Raw genomic sequence first — 18,656 nt, forward strand, 5'->3', positions numbered from 1 at the left:
GTCACCTATTGATTGTGTGATTAGCGGCCCTGCGGGGTCCACCCACTTCATGTCCAGTTGAGAGTAATGGTTATTGAGTGAGCTGTCAATGGTTAAGAAGGACCAGAGGAACATGGTGGTGGTGATGCTGGTTGACGGGGGATTGGGGTAGCTGCACTGACCATCCTGACCTTCACCTCGCCTCCACACCAGCCCACTGATTCGATAAGGCAAACCAGAAACCACGTTGACCGCCATCTGGGACCTCACCATCCACCCATATCTCCATCCCTTTGAGTCTTTATCACACAGAGCTTGGAAATTGGCCCTGTGTTTCAGCACAAAAATATAGGTCCATCCATTAGGCGGACTACCCTTCATCCTGCGGGTGATGATGCAATTTAAGAGCAATGCAATCATTCCACATGATCCAATCTTGGAGTACAATCATGGGATTAAAGTGGACCCTCAGGCCAGTACTCATTTTTATATGTTTCTGTTGTCAATAAAACAAGCTCAGCAGCTTCATATTTGTATCTTTGTGCTCCTAAAGGTTCAATTAAATACCTTGTATACATGAAAAAGAAACTTCAGGGCTGAGCCTCTAGGAAAGTGGATTAAACATTCAAACATTCTGATGATGTACCCTGCTAGAAGATACTGTACGAATACATTTGAAAAATAGTCATTTAAAGTTATTAATTGAGTTTTTTCACTGTTTTTTCTATATTGCCTCTAAGACACAATTTCAGTTTGCAAAAAAAAAATCTAATAAATGTGGTTGTGTTTGATAGAGGATTAAGGATCTGTACGTTACAGGCTTGTCTCACAGGATTTGGTAAAGCAGATGAATGAAGAGTGAATTCTCCCGGGACCCCTGAGAGGGCAGCAGAATAATGGAGGGTAACTTTGAGAGGATTATCCTGACCGCAGAGGATTGGAAAAAGAAGAATATCAGAGCAGTGAATATAAGTGACCACATATTGAGTCAAGAAATATGCAACTGCCGGTTCTTTCAGACTGCATTACCACAAGCTAAGACGTCCATACATTGTTGATACACATTCAGACAATTAACTACAGGACATGAACGGCAGCTTCAAGGTGAACCAGAGGGGACGAAGTTCAAATAAAATACACTGGTCCCCTTATTAGCTTTGAAAGCTCTCCAAACACATCTCATGGTCCTCATTCACAGATTCCCACTGAAATCAAAAGCTATTAAGTGGAACCTTGACCTTAAGTTACCAAAAAATGGAATGTTAAATCTTCACAAAGGTCAAGGATAAACTCTTATGCTCAATGTCTTTACTACTTTAAACCTTTGAGTATTTTAAAGTTTAAAAGCTGAAAGACGCTGAAACACTCAGTAGAGCTTCTCGGGACAGATGAAAAAAAAAAAAGAGTTAGCAACTAGCTTATTTCCATGGTGAAATTGAGCAGTTTAAGAGCCAAATATATCCATCAGGAGTTGGCTGAGAACAAAAACAGAGTTTAAAAAAAGTTTCGAGCTCTGAGACAAGAGTTTTGGTCCAATATCTTGGATTCATTTAACAAGTTACCAGAATCACGTCTCCAAATGATCAACATACAGTAAGAGGAAATGATTTGTCAGTGTTGAGTTTAGAGCTTTCTTCTGCTGCCTCCAAGTGGCCAACAAACAGGTTCTAGGGACACGATACTGTAAGACATGTTATAATAAACACTATTTCAAGCATTCACTGCCTGTGTTCAGCCATATTTGTCCACATAAAGCACAATTCCTGAATAAGAACGTCACACCTATCTCCCCCCAACCAAGCCATCTCTATCCAATAACTTCCTTCTCAAATCTCCGGGGGACAGCTGGGCAAACACTGACCCGTATCTGCCTCTTTTTCCATGACCCTTTAAGCTGACCTCCCCCCCACCGGCTCCCCCTTTAGGCCCCACTGCTCCCTGTGCTGGCCCCTTAGTTCAAGCGTCCCACCTCGCCAGCCAAGCAACTGGACCTGATGCCCACCCAGGGCTGCGGTCCCTCGGCGGGAGCGACGTATGAGACTCAGGAATTCACAACACTTAAGAGTTTGGGCAAATACAGAAGGTCGCTCCACAGAAGCAACAGGGTCAGCCCCCTTAGACAAAACCAGCGTAGAAGCCTCTGCTGCCAACTTTTCTTTCTTTCTTTCTTTCTTTCTCTTTTTTTTTTTTCCTCTCAGGCACTTAGCTAACTATCTAAACTTTTATTTCTTGTTTTATCGGTTATTTTCTGCAGTTGCCTGCTGACAGAACATAGGCATCTTCTTTATCTCTTGTTCTTTGTTTTAAACATAGACATACACATACACACACACACACACACACACACACACACACACACACACACACACACACACACACACACACACACACACACACACACACACACACACACACACACACACTCACACACACAAACAAAGACAACAATTCTCGCCTCATTCATTCCCCAGTGACTGCACTCCTTAACCCTTCCAGGGCTCAGACAGCCAGGCTTATATAACCTGCAAAATACAATCTTATGTGTGTACAGTTATAACCTCAGCCGTCATTCTTACAAAGCAAAAAATACTCTTCAGGAGCTTTTTATTCTTTCAGCATTTTTGTAGAGTACTTGATTGTATTAAGAAATACATGCAGATGAGGTATACGTGTGTGAAAACAACATCATCAACGTCATCTCAGTGAGTTCTCAGTGAGTTTGTGCAACCTTATGGAGAATGACAGCTTTGTGTACAGAACAAATTGCTCCATTTGCTTAATGTAAATAGTAGTGAACAAATATAATTCCTCACACAAACACGTTTTATATTAACACATTTGTTAACAAAAAACTTCAAGTGTGAGTGATGCTTTCTGGTCCTGTAATTTTATAGTATTATAGTTAAAAGACGTATAAGGCATTATAAGGGACAATGAGTTATTTAATGGTTACTTTACATCATTTGTAAAAGGACGTGGATGAGTTCAGAATGTACTTCTCAAATCATAATGATTGTATGAAATCAAGTCATGTAATATGTGTTTATGCACCCTAAATGAAAAATCACATGCTTGCTTAAAATAGCTTCACAATCTGTGCAGCACAAGACTCCCTCTATCCTTAGACCCTTGGTTTGTTGGAAAACTGTAGATTGTGAAGACTGCACGGTCTTGCTTCACACAGAATAAAAAGGCAATTTCTTTAATAAAGGGGGGTAACATTACCAATGAATTGTAGAAAGAAAGTTTACGGATTTCTATTTCCTTTCTGGGAAGTTACTAGAACACTATGGCCCCTGGATAAAACAATGTGCTACTGATTATTGAATCCATTAAACCACAAACCTTTCAAATAGACGGGTGGTGCTATTTTATCACATCTTAGTTTTGATCTTACATATATAAGCTATCTATAAACAATCAGATACATACAAAACATGTTCTCACAATCAATAAAATGGTTTCATTTTGCACCAGAGGAAATAATAACTCAATAAAAGTAGAATATTCTCAGTGAGATTATTTGATTAGCTGAATGTGAGATATTCATGTTACAGGGCAGTTATCCAAAAAACAAATTGATGTGGATTCAATGATGAACTTTGTTTAATTGATCAACTTGCATATTCAGACTTGATATCATTCATATCTGTTGATATTCCTCCTGGGTACCTTGAATCATTTTACATTCAGTTCAACATTAGTTGTATTCCTCCCTTGTGAGCGTTCTGCTCGGCTGCCCTGCCAGCAGACAGACACAACCAGCGTGCCAACAGGGGCTGATCTGAGGCCAGAACTGTTGCTCTTTCAAAACACAGGTCTCCTCCGTAGCAGTGCTAGTACTAGGACAATAATTTGCTCCCTGTGACTTATCCTCAGCTACTTTATCTCCATCCTGCCAGTTGATGCTGGAAGGTAGATTTCTGCTCCCAGCATAGCAACTGCTAGTCACTCTAGTCCCCAGTGTGTGGCCACGCCCTGGGGTCTAATTAATACAACACACTGTGCATCCATATGGCTCTGTGTGATTAAACAGATAGAGAGAGGAGGGGAGAGAAAGGGAGAGAAAGGGGTGGGGGTGCAGGCGGGGTCTACTCTTCCATGTTTTCCTCACTGATGGATAAGAATATATTGCTGCATTAGCTGTTTCCCTGTTCCCGCTACAACTGTACTCCGTTCAGGCAGTGAAACAGGAAGCCGCCCTTGGCACAAAGCAGCGTGATTAGACCCTGAAAAATCAATACGTAAAATGTTTGAGTCAATCAAAGAGACAATGAATACCATCTTTTTTTCATGTCATTCGCTATGAAACAACACTTCCTCAAGGCCAGATACAAGTGTTGGAACAAAGCCCTGTTTGCAGACTGCTATTCCCCTAGGGGGATTCTTCCTGAGTATGGATTAGAGACAGGTGAGGGCTGGGGGTAATGGGCAGGGACAGGCCTGGGGCAACAAGCAGCAAGATGAAATGAAGACCAGGAGAGGAAGAAAAAACTGAGGAGAAGAGAATATGTGCTTAAATAGTGAACCTGCCGTAGTGATGGTGAAGATGCCTCACCTCCCACCTCCATCTCTTTCTTTCTCAAATAAATGTATCCTAATCACTAGAGAATCCCTTACATTGTACTCAGTTTGAGTGGTATCTATACTGTACATGTGGCTGTACAGAGATTTCTGACTCCACCTCAGAACGACATTAACATAATTGTTTTTGTGGTGCTCCAGGAATGGCAAAATATCGTTTAAACAGTCTTCAGCGCTGGCATTTATGAGGCTGTGCTTTAAGTTAAATGCTAATATTGGCATGCCAAAATTATTTCAAGAGCATGTAAGCTTTGTTTACAATACTAAGCATCTTAGTTGGGTGTACATTTGAATCAGCATTCAACACAAAGTGCAGCTGAAGCGTGTGATTAGTTTTGCAGTTACTGTGAATTAGTAAAATATTAGTCTACTTTGACCTGATGATGCTTGAAGAAAATGTATGGGATTGTCAAAGTTATTCCAATTCATCCTCTGGGGCTCATGAATGTCTAAACCAGACTTCATGGAAGTACATCTTATATAAGTTGTGACCTTTTACTCAAATACAGCTTATCACAGAACAATTTTCATTCAAATGTCTTTCTACACATGAATAGACTTCGAAACTGTGGCCTTTTTGAGCCATTTCTACACACTTTCCTTGAGACTGCAATCCAGCAGGCTTTCTTGAGGGAATATCCCACAGTTCATTGTGTGTATAACCTAATGGTGGAGCAAACACACACAACCTTCTATCACCTCTGCAGAAATCTCACCTTAATATCTACATCTAATGTTAAAATACTGTATGAGAAGGCAAGGCTGGATACCACAGGGGTAAGTCAGTATGTTTTCCTTTTTGTAAGCACACACCATATTTCCCTCCCTCTCTAGTTTACATTCTCACACCTTTTTCCGTTCGTTCGTACCTCCACCATCCTTCGATCCTCCCTCTCCTCGAAGCCACCCCACATCTCCATCCCTTGCTCCCTTTGTCCCACCCTCCCTCTTTTCTTTGTCCTGCTCCACACATCACTGCCTCCGTGCGCACAGGGGATGCGATATCTCTGCCACTCCCCCTCCCCCACACTATACCCTCCTCCCACCTCTTTTTCTTGAGGGCGCGTGGGTGCGTTGTAGATGTTAACCGTGAGTGGTCGCAAGTATGTGCGTGCATGTGTGTTTAAGTGACAAATGAAGAGAGACTTGATGGTTAGATGGGGAGGAGGGGGGGGTTGCTCTGTCAAAGATGATAACTGCATATCTCTGCATGTGAGCCCTACACACCCTGCCATTGAAAAGGCCACCCAATGTATCTCTCAAATACATATAAATGTGCTATAAGGGCATCTATACAGCCTGCATGGTCGGCTCCTGCAGAACCATTCCCCCGGCACCCATTGCAATCACATCAGCCCTCCTTTTCTCAGAAACAGCCACTCCATTAATGCTTTCAGTGCCACGTCTCCTGTGGCCTCAGCATGTTAATGCCCACATTCTCCATCAGTCACCCTCCACCACATGACACTCCATCTTAAACCGGAGCCACAGGCAACAGCACAGGGAAGAGAGAAGTGGCAGAAATTATAGTCTATTTTTCAAACCACGCAGGCCTTCACACAAACGCACCCAGAAGAACACAGTCACTGCACAGTATTACATAACAGGCTATTATTCAGCTAAGCTATTAAGTTAAGTGCCGGTAGTCTATTTGCCAATTTTACATCAAACATCTTGTTAAATATGGGCTGCACCCTTATTTTGTATACATTCTTTTCAACCCTATTTTTACAAACATAAAGTGAGTTAGTGGAGAGAAAAAAAGAGAGAAAAAAGAGAATGGATAATTGGACTTAAGTTTCCCAAGCGACCAGAACCATGACTCCAAAGGAAAATGTGTCTGGACCAATAAGAAACTGTTTGCTAACACATTTGTGATATCAATATCAAATAAAGGGTCATATGTCAAAATGTTAAGAACCTGAAGTGAGAAGTGAGTCAATATCAATTAATCGTTGTTCACACTTGACGCGCAACACCTGAGGTGGTAAAGACCAGAGCATTTTAATTAAACAGATCCCTAAGTGACTAAAATGACATCTGTTCTGACCACTCGGCAGCAAACACACCATGAGTGGAAACTCTGCAAGTGAAGAGAGGATGGGTGCCTAGTGTATATGTTTTAGCAAAACAACTTGAGTTTGAGTCAGGTTGTTTTAAAGAGAAGAGTAAAGAAGACAGATGTTATATGAACAGCAACAGCTAAAACAAATTCAGACCATTAACCACATTTTAAACAATTTGACGCAATGAAAAGGATTATACTTAAAGATGACTTTGACATTTTTACTCATAAGTAAGTTATTTGACATTGTGATAATACTATGTAAAGCCTGCCCATAATATATCTAATTGATTGTTGAAACCACACACACACACGCACACACACACGCACGCACGCACGCACGCACGCACGCACGCACGCACGCACGCACACGCACGCACGCACACACACACACACACACACACACACACACCACACACACACACACACACACACACACACACACACAGAGGACCGCACTTAAAAAAGAAACAGGAGCTGACAAGATGGTTCTGATTATTTGCGACGTGAGAGGAGGGATGTCACCTGGGAAGTGTGTTACGGCTGGGAAATCTGGAAACAGTAAAAAAAAAAGAGGGGAAAAAAACATGGAACATCAGAGGTAGGTGGCCGGGTATGAGAGTTTGCTGGTGTGACCTCTGGCCTCCCTCCCTCTTGGCTGCTCCCTTTGAGCCGCTAAAAGGCGTGCGGTGTGAGAAGCCAGAAGACAGCTGCACCCCCCCTCTCCTCCTCTGGGCCCTCTCTGGGAAACTGAGGTCCCCTTTCCCAACTCACTTTAAAAGCTGTGGGGTCAGGAGGAGCCGGGGCCCAGTTGAGGTGGTCCAGCCGGGGATAGAGTTTCACTGCTTTACACGGCCAGTCTGTCTGTGTGTGTGTGTGTGTGTGTGTGTGTGTGTGTGTGTGTGTGTGTGTGTGTGTGTGTGCGCGCGCGTGTGTGTGTGTGTGTGTGTGTGTTGGTGTGTGTGTGTGTGTGTGTGTGTGTGTGTGTGTGTGTGTGTGTGTGTGTGTGTGTGTGTGTGTGTGTGTGTGTGTGTGTGTGTGTGTGTGTGTGTGTGTGTGTGTGTGTGTTGGTAAAAAGGGGAAATAAATGGGATGCTGTTGTCTCTATATTTAAACTACAAATAAAGAAGAAACTTACTGTAATAATCACAATCACCTTCACTCTGCCACATTATCCAGTGCAGAAAACATGTATTTACACATGGATGCCATGTTGCACAGGATGCTACAGTTCCTGAAGTATGTGCAAACAATATAGTGAATCAGTGATATTACGGAAAGTACAACATAATTTGTAGTTTTACTTGCCATCCTAACTTTACAGAAGCACTGTCCTGAACACAAACTGAGAGTGTGTGTCTTGGGAATTGCACAGATGCTAATGTTTCATAGCTTTGCCAGTGTTTATTGATTACTATAAGAGCACACTCTGCAGGGTAAATGCACTGAGATCTGTGATCTGTGAATTTGCCCGCATCTGCAAAGTGAGATATTCAAGATAGTATACAGTATTTAAGACATATTGTGCAAACCACTGAATTAGACTGCAAGTACAATAGGTCAAAGGACTAAAGGAAACTGGGAAATCAGTGAGTAAACTGGATGGATGATTGATGGTTTGGCCAATAATTTAACCAAGATCAAGAGCAATCTCGATGGGAAGTTCTTTAAGTGCTCAGAAAAATGAAAGTTTCAACATCTGTGTAACATCTGAGGGCCACTGTGTGATATGATCCAACGCTGCAGAATAACTACTCAATGGACCTTGAAGTGAGATGGTTTTGTTTGATAATTTTACCATTAACCTTCATTTCCTCTTCTGAATTAGTTGGGCTTGTTTAAAAACTCATCTGACAGTTTTTTTTCCTGCACCGCTGGACTTGTTTATAATTATTATTGCTGTATTCCCAGTTCATCAACGATGGTAAGGATAACCAACACTATAAAAACAAACTGGAATTGTCTTTGGATTGAAAGCAGAGACCAAAAGAGGAGGTTGATCTATGTCTGACTTCCCCTTTGTCTCCAAGTTCAATCACGCATTGGGATTCACAGTGATTAGAGGTCCGGCACCAACCTTTATCGACCAGGAGCTCTGGGCCTCATGCTCAATACTCTTTGTCTGTCCAGCAGGCCATGAGTTAATGTGCCGAACAGTACAGCAGGAAGGTAAAGTAGGGAGACTGCACCAGATTGATCTGCTGCATCTCAGAGGACCACAGGAAGCAAGCAAACACATCTGTGCTGTACATTACGCTTCTTTATCCACCAAGCTCAAGTCTTAGGTACACACACACACACACACACACACACACACACACACACACACACACACACACACACACACACACACACACACACACACACACACACACACACGCACACACACACACAAATAAAGACAATCTCTGGACTTTTTATTTCTAGAGCTAGTTTATTATCACTGTTATTGTTTTTTATTCAGTTTTGCACAATGAAACCTTAAACAATACAAACCACTAAACATTTTCTATGTTTTTACACACATACACACATACAGTACACACTTTGTATGTGGATATGTATACAGAGTTAAACTTCAACACCTTGGTCTAGAGAGTGTAGAAACATACATTTGTGGAAACATACAGAAGTGATCCCTGACAATGCTCTGAGAACGCTTTTTAAATCATCTCGTATTGACCTGAATTAAACTGTGGGAGAAACAGTAAGACAGACAGAGGCAGTGACCTCTGCAGACAGACAGACAGATGTGTGATCATAGGCTGGCTTTACAGATCTATGCTCCTTTGTTCCAACTGGTCGATCTGTTAATTGAACGCAGGCAACACAATGGATGAGGCTTGTTTTTTGACATAAACAAGTAGTTTACACAGCTGGTATATGCATATGGTTTTTGGTTTCAGGCTGGCACCACATTTGAACCCTGTAGGAATTTAAAAATAATGATAAACTGCATAGACACAAAAATATTTAGTTGTATCGTTAAAAGAAACTGAAGCTAGAATAAAACGTCTGACAGCGTTTGCCTTCTCTTGCCCTTTGTTGCTGTCACATGTTCTACTGCAGGTGAAGACAACAATTATTTCTGTGAAAGCATATACATAAAAGACTGATTGAAAAAAGCCATACATTTTTTTATACATACATAACTAGTTTTGTGTGTGATAAGATTCCTGTCCTATATCATCTCAACCAGGACAGCTTATATACTGTTAATATATCAATCTATGAAGAGATGGTGAACATAAATAACAGCCATGCTTTCATTGGTCATGTCCTGGTTGACAATGCCAGTAAAGTTAAAAACTGGTGGTATCTGTGCACCAATCAGGATTGATCTAATCTTTAACAATATAAACAATTAAATATAGTTCACCCCAGTTCATCTATTTTATGCATATGAGTACAATTCTGGATACAAACCAGCAACATTGGGCAAGAGCAGGTCAGATATTCTTACGCCTACATGGTTAAATATGGCAACAAGATATTGGCATCATTTTATCTTTAGACTAAATAAAACTATTTTGCCTGCAGTGCTGCAGGATCAAAGCTTAGACTGAGAATCACAAACGTTAATGTGGTGCTTTTGATTTTACAATGCATGTCTCTGAAAGCTTAAACAAAGATGTTTTTTACTGACAAGCTGTTATTCACCTTCATGTTTGACGCTAACCTCAAAGGGAAGGTTTTGGGGGGTGGGGCGGTCTATCACCTGCATGCACAGTAGATCTGACCCAGGAGCTTTGTTCTTATATCTGTGGCCAAATTAGGGATCACCCAGTTGCTTTAGAGAGTGTTGACAATCAGAACAGACATCAATACAGAACAGACATTGTCCTTAAGCAAAGAGGGTTTGCAAAGGAAAATCAAAACAGCTTGTCAGTTTAAAAGGTAACAGGACTGACAGGATGTCAACCCGAGTCACTCGTGAGGATGACTGGTGGAAACAAGATGAAGATGAGGTGATAATCAGACATCAGTGAGAGCAAGACAGATTTATCAACGGAAAAAAGGTCACTCAACCTATTTTCATCAATACACACCATCAAAACAGATTGACCGACAGTGACCATCAATAGCACCATATTGAGCTCACAACATTATTTGTCTAAATATCACAGTGCTACCATCACAAGTCCAATAATGCTAACCAACACTTTTCATTTCAGCTTAAATAACACTTTAGCTTTTACATAATTTCTCATGCAGATCTACTGTAGGGTTCTCTCTGCCTACTACCTTTAAACACATTGGATTCAATCTGCTTTCTTGACAGAGGTATATAAAATATAATACTGATCTCAAACATTAAAGTACATTTACATTAAATCAACATTTGACAAGAGTATAAATCACTTCCAAATCTTTAAACTCAGCATTATTTGACATGTACAGTCATCGGGGTCTCAGAGCAGAACAACATAGAGATAAATGCATCGGAAATGTAATCAATTCACAATCATATAGGGTGATCATTTGGTGCCACAATGATCAATACCATATCAGATAAAGGTAATGTATTTCAAGCAGAGGCTTTGGACTTTCAGAGAAACCAAAGAGAAAATATTTCAGGTTACCCAAAACATACTTGCCCTTGAGATCAACCATTGACAGCATTGTATTTTTACATCCATGACAGACATTATACAGAGACAATGTCAGTCTAACCAGTCGAATATGGTCATTCTGATCTGGTTACCTGGGTTCAGTAAATGCATAAGACAGAGAATTGCACAGACATGTATAGTCAACACAGTTAGAGACATACTGTATACTGGCAATGCAAAACAAATCCTACACATGCCCAGCCCAGGATGCCTTTTTTGTGAGAACCTGAGAAGAAGTATGAATAAAATGTAAATGCAACTAATATTTTTTTTAATGTTGTTTAATACTTATGTAATACCTTTATTTATTTCAGTAAACTATTGTCTCAGTTAACAGTTAAAACATTAGTCTAAAATGTAAAAAAAGAAGTCCCAAACAATTTATTCGCTTGAAGCTCAAGATAAATTATTTAATACTTTTTGTCTAAAACCCAAAAATATTCAGTCTACCATCATTTAGTGCTTGAGAAATGTGTTAAATGGTTAATCAATTGTTATGCCGATTTATTTATAGATGTATTGAGTGAATAGTTACAGCATTAGAATGAATATCAATACTAAAGAGAGAACTACAGAAGGTTTTTAGTCATTTAGGTTTTACGTGAATGTGATTTCCCTGAAGTTGTCACATATTATATATTCGCAGAAATTGTTACTTTGTGTTTATGTCTAATCCCTACATCCACGTTTTTAATCACACTCTGGGAAACTAAGGTGGAATTTAAACTATTTTCCGATACATTGTCCCTATCTGTTTCTAGCACAGCAGCCAAAAAGAGGACACATGTTTATCATCCTGCCAACTATTTATTTTATTTATGTAAAATGACCAACAAAAAAGGCATCCCTTAACTGGGCATTAGCAGAATTTAAAGAGGGAAATGAAGTAAAGTCCAGAAGGCCAAGTGCGGCCCGCTAAGGATCAGAGAGTCCCTGAGCATACACTCTCTCTGTCCAAAGTTCAGGATTCCTTAATAGAGAAACAGAGGCTGGCTTACTGACAGGAGCTTAGTTTGGTGATATAGGACTTCCCAAGGCTGCAAAATATACAAGACAAAGGCCCTTTTATCTCAGTGTCAGCGAAGGAATCATGTTCCTTCTACTGATGGAGTTACAGAAGCCAGTCAGTCTCCGGTAAATCACACAAGTTCTAATATTAAACAGTAAAATGACAACCTGACCTATCGAAGTCTTATCACGTAAACATGATCGTCACTGCACCACATCCGCAGTGAATCAGGTTAAACATTATGGCACTAAAATCTGTCACATCCACGGGTGAGATGTGGGCAATTTCCTGCAGGATATTAACCCTAAATTACACAGAGGGACAGAGGAAGGAAGGAAGGAAGGAAGGAAGAGAGAAAAGCACACCACTTGTTTCCCCAGTGAAATTACTCTCAACAGTAAATACACTGATTAAGGCTGCAGCAGCCCTGGAGATTAAATATCACGTTGGTAGGTATACAAATATACAAGCAGGAGACATTTAGGCTCAAGCATTTGTTTCTGCTATTTTGACAAGTACCACTATTGTTTTTCCAACACTTGTAACATAATATTAACACCAGAGCGTACAATTAAATACAATAAATGAATGCAGGGAAAACATCTGCCAACAAATAAGCATAGACAAATAAATTCATAAGGCATAACATTACAGTACCGAAGGTGATCAATACAACAGAAACTGTGTCTAATGCAGGTTTGCAAAAATACACGAGGGTGGCAGGTGATCCTCTGTGGGGACAGAAACAACTCTCAAGGTGAATGTCAATTATTAATTTTCCAATTTCCTACATTTTCATTGCTCATTATGCTTCATTTACTAAACAGCTTCAATAACGGTAAAACTGTAAAACCACCAAATGCTAGCCTTGCTAGCTCTGCTGCTTCTCAGAATAGCAGAGAGTTGTTATTTTTGCAAACGCAACGTGGGGAAAGCTGGCAGACAAATAGCTACCAAGTGAGCTGACCAACCTACACCAAATGACATTTCTTGGATTAAACACCACAAATGTAGATAAAGGTGTAGTTGCCTTTGCAAAGTGCAACTCAATGTTAGCTTTTCACTGAAGTGAGGCAACATAACCATTTAGGTCAACACTGCAAACATTAAAACAAATGACTAATTTGTCAAATTTGTATACTTCTGTGCTTGTTTTTGCTAAGTGGAAAATGTTGCACCTGTCAGAAATTCCCAATTTTTACCGTAAATGTAGCATGGTTTAGGTAATAACCAATTTACCTGAGGTTAAGGAGCAAGTACGGAATGAATTAATTTGAGTTGTAAGTGTTGGAGTTGTAAGTGCCACCCGCTCTATGTTTTCCAGTTTACTTATTCAGTGATCAACTTTTTACAGAGAATATATAGTCAAACAGCTTGAAGGCTTGTGATATGAAAAGAAAAAATTAACCAAATTACACATTCACATCCTCATGAAACTAAGCATGAAATTGAATAAAAGTAAGTGCACGAGATAAAATTCCTGAAAAAGTTCTCCCTCCTTTTGTGTTTGTGTACTGTGTACCCTTTTCCTGTCTGACCAGCATGTGGCGACCATTGCAATATATATATATGTACATTTTTATATACGTATGTGTGTATTCTTCTAATCCTTTGTTCATACTCTGTGTCTTTCCTTCATTAAGACCTAAGAGAAAGGCCAAAAACAGGGTTGAGGTAGGTAACCATGATGCATCAGAGCAAGTCCTGTACAGTATGTGACGACAAAGAGAAACAGAGAGCCGGGAAAGGAGCCCTGTGATTGGAGAGTCACCCTCACCCTGCTCTACACTACATCTGTAATCGTCAACATCCAGCGATATTATAAACATGGTATTCCTGAAGCACTTAAACCAGTCAGTGTTGACAGGAGGGAGGAGGCTGAGCAGCAGTTGTGTTTTTTGAGGAAGAAAGTATCAATAGTCAAGCATGACCAGCAACTGTCATGTCTGAAAGGCTACTACTTTGTTTAAAAAAGGAGGCAGATAATGTGACATGAAAATAACATCACTATAATAAGAGCACTGCAGCAAAAAATATCCAGAATGCGGTTAGACATACATTGCATCCCATTCAAATCAAAGGAACAGTTTTGGGAAACACGCTTACTCGTTTGTTTTGATCAGGTAAGAGAAGACCAATACACCTCTCACATCTGTCCGTTAAATATGTTATGATTAGTTGGAGTTACTGCTCACAGTCAATAGATAATCCAGCACATAATCCCCCCTAATAGGTAAATTAATTGAGCTTTATATACAGATAAAGAAAATGTGTGTATTTCCCAACATCTAAGTATGAAGATGGAGCTGGGAGGGAATTCAATTAGCTAAGCATAACGACTTGAATGACGGGAAACAGCCAACCTTGCTGTCTAATCAAATCTGCAAACTAGAACCTCTAAAGCTCACTAATACCTTAGTTATTTCTCATTTATTGTATTTGTGCTCAAACAGTAATTTAAATATTTAAATGTGATTTTAGGGGCGAAAATGTGCTGCACTGTACATGCTAAGCTAGTGCTAAGCTAGGCTAATCGTCTAGCAGCCGTAGCTTCTTGGATAAAATATGAGTGGTATCATACGACTGTCAGCAATAAGCGTATTTACCAGAACAATTTCTTTAAGTCAGTATACACCAACAACTGTGATTTGGTAAGATTTGTGCTTAAAAATCTTCTTGTTATACAAAAATCATATAGCCTACCTATGAAAACATTCATTCCAAAAAAAGAAAAATCTGCATACAAACTCACACAAATAGACACAATTCAATCAGCGCCATTTCAACACACATGTATGATGTCTGCATATGACATAATTTTGCCTGTTGTCCAATTGAACATGATGTAATATGACTCGTTGAGCAGTAAAGAGCCCTGGATAGATCATTAGCAATGCAGTGTATCTCTAATGCTCTTCTCATTTAAAAAGAAAAAAAAAAAAAGGTTAAAATGGAACAACATTATTCATACCTAACGTACTGTAATTCATACAACAGTGTTATCAGTCTGTCAACTTGCATGAGGTACTGACATTGTATCTACAAACGCCATATTCATCAACAGAGGGAAACCAGGATTTCACAGAGGGGAGAGAAAAGAGGGTTTTTCATTATGCAATAAACAGACAAACAACAACAGCGACAACATTAACATTGTTATCTTGAGGTAGAACATTAACTTCAGCATTTGGAAGTGCTTTATGTTGGATACTTGTTTTTTTGTTCGTTTTGCTTCAACAAGCAGGAGAAGAGAGACGATCCTTGACATCTGAGGTAGTGCGGCACCTGATCTTTTAATTTTTGAACCAATCAGTTCCTCCGCATGTAACGTAATTGTGAGCACAGGGGAAGGTCATGTCCCGAAAAGCTTCCCGCAACACATTCATTCCGGCTGAGGTAGGTTTTTGTTGAATCGTAAGGTTCACACAGTCAAGTCTAGAGCCTGTATGAAGGCCAAGACCTCATTTAAAATGTTGATATCACTGAAACAATGTCCTGAGACAGAATACATCGAGTCCCTGGACGAAGGCTGAGGTCTTCTGTGAGCGATAAGGTGGAATCATTGGTAGTGTGAGCAGGCAGCAGGAGTCTTTGACATCCACAGAAAAGTAGAGATAAGACCAATAACTTATAACCACTTTGACATATAGGTGATAAAGATATATATGTATATATATATTTATAACAATTAAAAATTAAATCATCATTGTATAACAAGGACATTCTGGGGCCTCTATTCTGTGTGCTACCCAACACCAGAAAATTAACAAAAGACCAAATTGTAAAAAATAAAGAGTGTTTGACTGGCCTGTCTGGCTAGAAAGAGCCAACCCCCAGAAGAGGGCTCAGGCAGAAAACACTCTGATATACTGTCCTAGATCCTCTAGAACTTCTTAACTTACTAATAAAAAACATCTTTGCACAAAAGGAAAAACTACTTTGAAAGGAAACACTTGTCAACCTGAGTGAGAGAAGAGTCTAAGTGGACACTGTGGACAGTGTCGTGTGAGGGGCCTTTCGTCCTGATCAGCCCTAGTCCTGCCGACCCACTCCGGCTGCAGGACGCTCCTGGAACTGCGTCTCTCGCTCCAGCCCAAACTCGTCCAGCGGTATCGTAGACAGCTGGGTGTCATTCAGCACGTAGGAGTCAGACTGAAACACATGCATTATAAATAGAGTTAGATAGAGAGCACATAGTAGAGAAAGACAGGAAACATGGCAGGTTCCCAGCCACCACGAGGCTTTTGTTTATCCTCATTATTCCTAACCTCGACTTCATTTTTGAGTGCTTTCATCACACAATAAGGTTGGTATAAAACACTGTAGCTTTAGCCTACGCCAAATGTTCTTCCTAAGGTTTTGCCTAAATGTAGTAATACAATAAGTAGTGAGTGTTAGAACCTGCAGTTATTCTAAACCAAAGAAACACAATGCTTTAGGTCATATTTTGGTTTTAGGAAAAGATTGAAACATTTCAGAGAGGTAAAAAAAACATATACTGTTGTTTGTTTCTGCTCAAAAGGTGTTACACATTTTAAAGCCTGGATTAAAGCCATTAAACATAATGTTCAGCCTCTCACACATATTGCTAAATAGGATTTTCTGATCAAGATAAATAAGTATATGGAGCGGTTTAACATGCCTTCTTGGAAATAAATCGGGCATGACTGAGAATAAAAGTACAACAGATTTAAAGATCACAAATTCTACACTTTATTACATTTTTTGCAGCTCCAGGCAAGGCTTTCAGAAACACTACATTTACCAAAGTAACTTCTGAGATATTAGAATGTGGCGATAATGCCAAGAACACAAGAGATACAAAGATTATACTTAATCGTGCTTTTAAAACAAGCTTTCAAGTTAAAGTAAAAGTGGATGTTCCTGTGAGGTTGTTAATAATCTCTGAACAGGAAAACCGTGACTGTGCACAGTTAAAGCACGTGCAGCATGTCAAACTTTAACCAGGAAATGAGGCTGTAAGCTGTGCTGGATGTTAACATTGGACATCTTAGGTTATAATATCATGTCACATTTAAAACCGAATGGCTTTCAGTTTATATCATTTCTCGTAACCAGGACTCACCATGCATGCATCTTGTGTGGTGGGCTGAGTGAAAAGTCTCTCAAGCTCGTTGCTGTCGGCCACCTTCTTCCCAGCTGTGCTGCCATTGACCTCCATCTCTCTCCTGGCACCCCCGTTGAGCCCAGAGGCCCTCTGGGAGGAGGAGGAGGACTCCAGCACAGCGCTGTGCCCTGCCTGGGGGGTGGCCTGAACCGCCTTACACATCATTAACCTGGGGATTACATGAACACACACACATGAAACTCAGCTACACACACACATGATAGGCAGACATTAACCTGGAACATTCATTATTGGAAAGTTATTTAAATTGCTACTATTGTTGGTTTACACATGATGTTTGTACTGACCTGCCGCGGTAGCTGAAGACGAGGAAAAGCACACAGAAGATGATGCAGGTGACTCCGATGTGTATGCCGATTATGATGCCTGTGGTGGATGTTTTGCTCTGTTCATCTTTCACACAGTCACATGGGGCATCCAACACTGAGGAGACACAGCACACCTCACAGTCAAACATTCATTAAAGTTTGTGTAAACAAAGCTAAGTCAGGAAGGAGCAATACAATCAGATGACCTGGGTGTGATGTAGGACAGTGTGTAAATACATAAAGATGTGTCAGACAATTACCGGATTTCTCCAACGCCTCTCGAAGAGAAACAAATCGGATGGTGGCGTTGCCATCTCCGTGTTGGTTGTATGCGAACAGCTTTATCTCATAGACCAGAGAAGGATCTGCACAAAAAGAAAAGACGGAAAGAGATTTTCAGATATGTCTTTTAAGCTACGGTAAATCAATAATTAAGTCAACTAAACCTAAAAGATTTATTAAATTGTGACACTTTCACTCATTTTCTTTGTTGAAATTCATAAATAACTTGTTTGTGCATAGAGATTATGAGCTGCTTGTTTTTGCACCCAGATCACAATTTTCAAATAAGGTTTCTTAATGAAGATAACAATACGATTTAAAGATAGAGATCAGTTGGTTGAAAAAGCTAAATCCTAACGAGCTACACATCTCACCCAGCTGAGTGATGTTGTACTGTGTGACGTTGCGAGGGAAGAGGATGGGGCCAGTGAACATCGGAGTGTGGGCTCTTCTGTAGTACAGTCTGAAGCCCTGTTGTTGGCCCATCTTGGAGGAAGGTTCCCACGTTGCCTGTATAACACTGCTGTTCATCACCTTGGTGAAGAGAGAAGGGGACGCTGGCACTGCAACACAACACAGACCTTAATCAAAATTCTGCAACAATATGATAGTCAAAGTTTATATTTTGTGGTTTGAATAGTGACTACTCGTGTTTAGTAAGATTTAC

General features: G+C 40.2%; 1 protein-coding gene across 1 annotated transcript in view; it reads right to left on the reverse strand.

The window, feature by feature from the left end:
* Positions 1 to 9,129: 9,129 nt before the first annotated feature.
* igdcc3 (immunoglobulin superfamily, DCC subclass, member 3) overlaps positions 9,130 to 18,656 on the reverse strand; it is a 59,215-nt gene continuing 49,688 nt past the window's right edge. The window contains exons 10-14 of the mRNA XM_079666235.1: positions 18,364 to 18,552; positions 17,968 to 18,072; positions 17,687 to 17,822; positions 17,337 to 17,547; positions 9,130 to 16,402 (exon numbers count right to left, since the gene is read on the reverse strand). Of these exons, the coding sequence (XP_079522361.1) occupies positions 16,283 to 16,402; positions 17,337 to 17,547; positions 17,687 to 17,822; positions 17,968 to 18,072; positions 18,364 to 18,552 (761 nt within the window). The 3' untranslated portion in view covers positions 9,130 to 16,282. The remainder of the gene's footprint in view (positions 16,403 to 17,336; positions 17,548 to 17,686; positions 17,823 to 17,967; positions 18,073 to 18,363; positions 18,553 to 18,656) is intronic.

The sequence above is a fragment of the Notothenia rossii genome (assembly GCF_949606895.1).
Source record: "Notothenia rossii genome assembly, chromosome: 2".
Classification (NCBI taxonomy): Eukaryota; Metazoa; Chordata; class Actinopteri; order Perciformes; family Nototheniidae; genus Notothenia; species Notothenia rossii.